This window comes from Austrofundulus limnaeus, unplaced genomic scaffold, assembly GCF_001266775.1.
Source record: "Austrofundulus limnaeus strain Quisiro unplaced genomic scaffold, Austrofundulus_limnaeus-1.0 Scaffold340, whole genome shotgun sequence".
Taxonomy (NCBI): Eukaryota; Metazoa; Chordata; class Actinopteri; order Cyprinodontiformes; family Rivulidae; genus Austrofundulus; species Austrofundulus limnaeus.
Genome location: NW_013952742.1, coordinates 58,183 through 64,741, shown reverse-complemented (window position 1 = coordinate 64,741; position 6,559 = coordinate 58,183). Strand labels below are relative to the sequence as shown.

At 37.0% G+C, this 6,559-nt stretch overlaps 1 protein-coding gene across 1 annotated transcript in view; it reads right to left on the bottom strand.

Moving 5' to 3' along the window:
- LOC106527749 (dystrobrevin beta) overlaps window positions 1-6,559 on the bottom strand; it is a gene marked incomplete at its 5' end in the record, with an annotated part of 99,282 nt that overhangs the window by 41,320 nt on the left and 51,403 nt on the right. Inside the window, 1 exon segment of the mRNA XM_014022734.1 lies at window positions 2,979-3,053. Coding sequence (XP_013878188.1) covers window positions 2,979-3,053 — 75 coding nt within the window.

Here is a 6,559-nt window from a genome sequence, read left to right as displayed (position 1 = left end):
ACTGTAGCTTGCAGAGAAAATGACAAAAATTTCAGGCATTTTTGCTCAAAATCAGTTTTTTTGTAGCTGCTGCTCAAACAAGTGCTTCAAACAATTCTTTAATATTTCATTAGAAATATTTCATTTAAAAAACCCATAGACAAGGTCATTTATTACATTTAGACAAAACACAATTATTGCAATATTTTAATMTATGTACTATAATGGTCTATTTCTCCACATACCACTTTGGGACTTAATCCTCAGTTTGAAGTGATAGAKTACATTTACAGTTTGTGTAATTTAATGCGTCACTTTGTCAGTTTTTTAAAAACAGGGTTCAGGGGTTCTTAACCTTTTTGACCTCGGGGCCCAATTTGTTAAACATAAAGTGACACGAGGCCCAGTCAGACATTACCAATGTATGGATCAAAATGATAATCATTATAAATCCTGGTTTAAAATAAAATTATTCTAAATCTTGGTTTAAGTTGTATTGTATTTGCATTATAACAAAATTAAATACACTTACAGTTTAAAAGTAAAACTTCTGGCAAATATTCACAAGACACGACTATGACAAACAWTTGTTTTTATGTTGTAACCTGCCCATAACAATAATTTGAACAATTACAACGGTCAGTCAACAGACCACTCAGGCTTATCAACACAAAAATATATATTTTTAACATAAACACTAACAAAAATAGACAATTCAATAAATAAAAGTGTGGTCATAAAATAAACACATTCAAAATGTTTAATGTAAATGTTTCAAATAAAAAAAACTGTAAAACTAAATTTGATAAAGTACAAATGAAAATCAAGCCTTTTTACATTTTGCATGGTAGAACCAGAAGCTGCTCTTCATGTTAGTGACAAACAATAATAGTAACAGCTTTTTTGACAAGTTTAACATTTCTTTAAAATACATTCAAAATGTTTAAAAATAAACTACAAAAAATTGATTTGACAAAGTGCAAATTAAATAAAGCTGTGTAGGGGTCACCTCGAGTGAGGAAACAAGATTTACTGCCTCGAAGCAGGCCTCGGACAGGCCTGATGAGAGGACAGGAACTCTGTCACAAACTGAACTCTATTTAGGCCATGACAGGTCATTTCAACCCAGAAGAGAACCCCTCGGTTCTCTTAATCAGACAATGGGCAGAACAATCTCTTCTGTTCGTGATTCATTTGTTGTTTAACTAAGAATGTTTATGCATTTGTTAAATCATGATAATGACTGTCACAGGAAAAGTGGAACCACTTCTCCTCTTTTATCTTGCCTAAAAGATTAATAATTAATGGTATAAAAATCACAGAGAAAATCATTACAATATTTTCATTGTGTTTTTATATAAATCACTGTTTTTATTTTACTGTGAACACAGTAATATAATTGTGGATTTTTCTTGAGAAAATCTTTCATTTATCTGGACTAACAGAATGGTTCAGACTGATTATAAAACAGAAATGTTAATAAATCATCATAAATGTTTTGCAGTGATTTCTCTTAGAGTCTATCAGGAGAAAAGTTAAAGAAATGTTATCATATTCTGTTGTTGAACAACCACAGAATTTAACCTTGACTGGCGCCTGGCTGGCAAGTCTTCATCTTTCTTCCTTTCTCTGACTCATCTTAACGCTTGAGGGCGGAACCAAAGTCGTCCGTTTCTATTACTAACCACGGACGTCTTTGAGCGACACTTCTTCTTCCTGGATGCCAAACTTGGAAGGAAAGCTGAGTTTCTCTCCGGAGAAGCCAGTTTGGCTCGTTAGGTCTTGCCCATGAGCTAACTAGGGCAGATCTAACAGCCGGGACAGCGGCACGCCAGCCGGATGTCCCACCCGAGGCGTCTCGCCTCCAAGTGTTTTTAACTCCAGAGGGGAGATTTTATTTTGAAAGAAGGAACCGGATGTACAGCTTGAATCTTTCTGGCTTGGACTGAAACAGACGAAAAGTTACCTGAAATAACACCTTTCTCTCCAAGGAACAGTGAGCGAGCCGATTAAAAAGTTCCCTGACTGATCGGAGGTGAGACAGTTCCTACCCAGGGGTTGCTTAGGAGGCCATCACCAGGTAAAACTGACGTGTTCCGGGTGACGTGTCATGTGGAAACTGAGTGCAGAAGGGACGTGCTGATTCGGTTGGACACACTTGATAAAGTAAAATTAGTAGAGATCCTAACCTTACTTTCATCCTTTTCTTGTTCTTTATTTGCCAAAACTTAAGCTGAAAGTGCCAGTAAAATTGTTTGGTTGTAACATCAGAGCTGATCGTTTTACTGTTCTATATAAGTAATCTGAGTTGATGTGAATTGAAATTCGGACGCGGATTTTACCTCATTTAACTCTGATGCCTTTTATAGGAAAACCACAATCAGGTGTACTTATGATTTGTTCAATTTGTGTAAATAAATGATTGCATAGTCTTTTATGAATCAACTTGAACTAGTCTGAACGTTCACTTATTGTGTCACTTTTCACTTCGCACAATCAAGATATTAAAAGTAATGAGAAAATACCTWGGTAAAACTTTCCTCATAACCTTGTTTATGAGAGATGTAGGAAAAGCTTAATTCACCCTAAGCTCTCTCTCCTACATCTGCAACTGTATTTGATAATGTTTTGAACTTTTAAAATATTGCATGATAGAACCAGAAGCTGCACTTCATATTAGTAACAAACTTTAGCATTTTTTGATGAATTACCTTYATTTTTGCTTTTATTTTTCATTTAAAGTAGGTTTGCATTCTTGGCAGGCTTCTAAGTTTCTTCTTCTACATATTAAAAAAGTTGTTAAACATCTGAGTGGGGCACTACTGCTACTTGTGGTGAGAAAGTGTACTGCATCTTATTCAAAATCAATGCAGTCCCGCGGCCCTCTGCGGCCCAAAGTTAAGAACTGTTGTTCTTTTCAGGSCCTCTAGGTGGCGCCTGCGGCCCATAGGTTAAGAATCTCTGTTCTAAGTTACATCAAGCCTGGGGGCGTTGCTTACCTTTTGGTAGGAGTTGTTGTCCCAGAGGACATGAGCATAGTGTCGTTCATGTTGTTGGTCACTGGTTTCGGCTGACTAAAAGACAAGATTACAGGATTTTAATGCTGCCCTGCAGAGACCCGTGGCATGACACCAGGAAGTGGAGGAGAGGGAATTAGCATTTTATTAACAATCATGAATCAKCTCTTCTGGCATCACTTTAATCCAACTGTACCAAAGGGTTAAGAGTAAATGACACAAGCAGAGGTGATGAGTCATTAAATTTAAAGGCTTGACATTCCTTGAAGGAATGCACAGTACCTAATGCCACTACTATTGCTTTTTTTGAGAAATTGGTCATTTTAGTCAAACCTTGAAAACATAATGTGATGTAATAAAATGTCTCGCTCAAATTATGATTCGCAACGAATATCACATCACATTTTAGCTCARTATAAGTAAGCTTGACTGTTTCATGGCAATATTTGTTTTTACTTGTTTTTATTAAACCTTTATCAGGCAAATCTCACTGAGATCACAGATCTTATTTTCAAAGGACACCAGGGCCTGAAGGCAGTYGAAACACTTATGTTTTTGGGCTGTGGAAGGCGAGTACTTGGAAAAACCTACATGATCAAAAGACTTTGTAAACTCCAAACATTTTTAAGTCTGCTGGCTGTGGCTGTTATTTTGAATTTGGTTGGYTCTTTAAGTTCATCAGTTGAAGATGTACACCTGAAAGTTTCATTAAAATCCATCCAGTGGCTCATGAGATATTTTGCTAACAGATGTACACCACTGACTTYAAATAGTTAATTGCAAAAGTATAATGATTTTGCACAGTCTGTTAGTGCTCAGAGTATGTGTTGGGAATAAGTTAATACTACACCAAAGCTGACATCAGTAGCTGTGAAATAGATTTTGTGAGTTTTAATTTCAGTTGGTGGTGGCAGCAAACTTAAAGGGGACATATCATGTAAAATCCACTTTTACAGCTCCTAATTGCCTTTTATTGTGATCTTGGAGTCTATGGAAGAGCAGAAAATTTGAATTTAGTTTCTCCCAGTGCTGCAAAGATATCTTTATATCCTGTTTGGGTAATATTTTTCAACTTGTTGAGTTAACTCTATTTTCTGATGTTTTCTGAACTCTTAAATCCATTTATTTGCAAGGGAACTTCTATATAAGGTATGAACTTACCAACTACAATTTTGTCTACATTCTCCTCTGGGTCTGGGTCAGACTCTGGCTCCAACATGTAAAGCTGGATGGATAAGTCTTCCCTTGTTGACATCTTTTAATTAAATTGTAAATAAAAAWATTCTGGATAGGCGTAAACCCCTMTGTYRAACTGAAYAAGTCTGGAAGTTGAAGGAAGACGGGGTGCGAAACGCTTTGTTTGGWTTTAAAAGAACAKCATCAAAACCAGCTGCTTCAAAGAGGGACWGATAAAGTTAAAATAAGGAGGAATTCAGGCCAAAGCGCTGCAGTTCCACTTTATAAATGAATGATTTGAATGTGAAAAAGAAGGATTATAAAACATGATATGTCACCTTTAATTTGGACTGACTTCATCCTTGAATAATTTGTAGATGTAGGCTACATTTAAAGATGTACTTACGTTCTGAAAGTTTTGTGCAAATTTGTCCTCTGGATCATATGATAGAYGCACACATAAACACATACAGACACCAGAAAAAACAGGATTGTCTTTTGGGCAAAATTACTACCCAAAACAAAAGACTGCATGTTGTCTTCCAGTTAATCTCAAACTGCTGCAAAATAACAGATTTTTTTTTCTAGAAAACAGCAATTTGGATGTTTTTCAGTGATTAGCTTAACCCTAATTAAAASTAAATGATTTGTTGTGGGTTGTTGTTCTCATGCAAGAGCAACATGAGCTGACAGGGAAACTCATTAAACTGGAAACTTAATGACAGACGATGGGAAAGATGACATTGCAGAAGGTCATTTGTCTGAGAAAGTAGTAGGGTTCATCTGGAGGCTGAAACTGTGGCTGGCTTATTGACACCTGAACCTCCAGAGCTCGTATTTTTATAAAGAGATCAGAAACATTTCTGTTCACATCTCAGGTGCACAGCTTCCCACAGGCAGAAACTACAGTCAATCACCTTCCTCTGTATTAACCTGTATTTAGTTTGGTTTTCTTGTATGCTCTCATTTTCACATAAAGGCTTTCAGCAGCGGTGGGCACAGTTCTACTAATCRGCTAATAGCGGAACTAGCTTCTCATTTAGCGGGATTGCTTTTTTTTTGCTTACTTTTAAAACATTTAGCAAATTGATGAGCTAAATTAGGTTCTGCTAACTTGAAGAAAATGTTCCAAAATGTTTTTAAAAATATGTTGTGCTGTCTGTTATCACTCCAAGTGTGTGTTGGTTATCAGTTTCAGCTACTACAGCATCACATTTTAGCTTATTATCTGTAATGTTGTCCAAGTTACAGTATTTTTGTTTTAGCAAATGTCGGTTACTGTGGTGGACATGTTGAATTAAATTTACTTCCAAAGTTATTTAGTTATAGCGGCACACCTATTGATTATTTCTTGAAAGTTTAATTACATTATGATAGATTTGCTAACAAATAGACATACAAGGGAAAATCCAAATTTGCTCTTTTGCTTTCAGTAGCAGGTAGTAATAATGTCTCGCACTTTTACCCACTTATTAAAGTATGTTTCATGAATTAGTGTGGAGTCCTGCAGGAAATGTTCAGGCACATTCTGTTTAAAAACATGAATTTATTAGTTCAAGCGATTCCATTTCCCTATGCCTCACAAATTTAAATACAATCTGTGTACAGTCCCTGCGTGCATTACATCAAGTGTCACCACTCAGCKGTGCACGTGCCATCGTCTGTCTTCTTCACAGACTGCATGCAGACACAAAATCCCAGTTCATCTGAACAATGTTTACTGTGCATGACAGTGAGCTGAAGACAGAAGACAGGGCACGAGGCATCACACTTACCTCTGCGAAGAGAGAAACACCTGCCTTGCTGGGAAAATACATCCAAATGCTGCTGCTGCCAGATCCCTAATCTGTCCTCAACTGAGCAGGCGAGCATCTCAATGTACTACACCGCTGCTGTCTCCAAGGAAACTCAGCAGTCATGTGACTTTATGACGACGTCAATTTTTCTCTGTCTCACACATACACACACACTTCGTTCCATCTCTGGGGCTCTGCTGTGACTCTGTCTTTTCACGCCTCTACAGGCAGAGATGCACTGAAAATAGAAAAATGTCTAAAAATAAAACATGCAAATCTGCATTTAATCTAATCAGAGGGACATCTAACGTTTTCTCGTTCACTGTGTGCGTGTGTTTATATTGATGTGTGGACATATTTTGACGTGCTATGCTTATGAGAACATTTTGTCATTGTGTCGACATTTACCTGGTCTACACAATGGAAAAACGCCATTTGTGGGTCAGGGGTTAGGTTTAAGGTTAGGTATGTACCTGTGAGGTTAGGGTTGGGCTGTAGAAATGAATGAAAGTCAGTGCAAAATCCACACAAGTATAAAGAGACAAGTGTATGTGTGTGTGTGTGTGTGTGTGTGTGTGTGTGTGTGTGTGT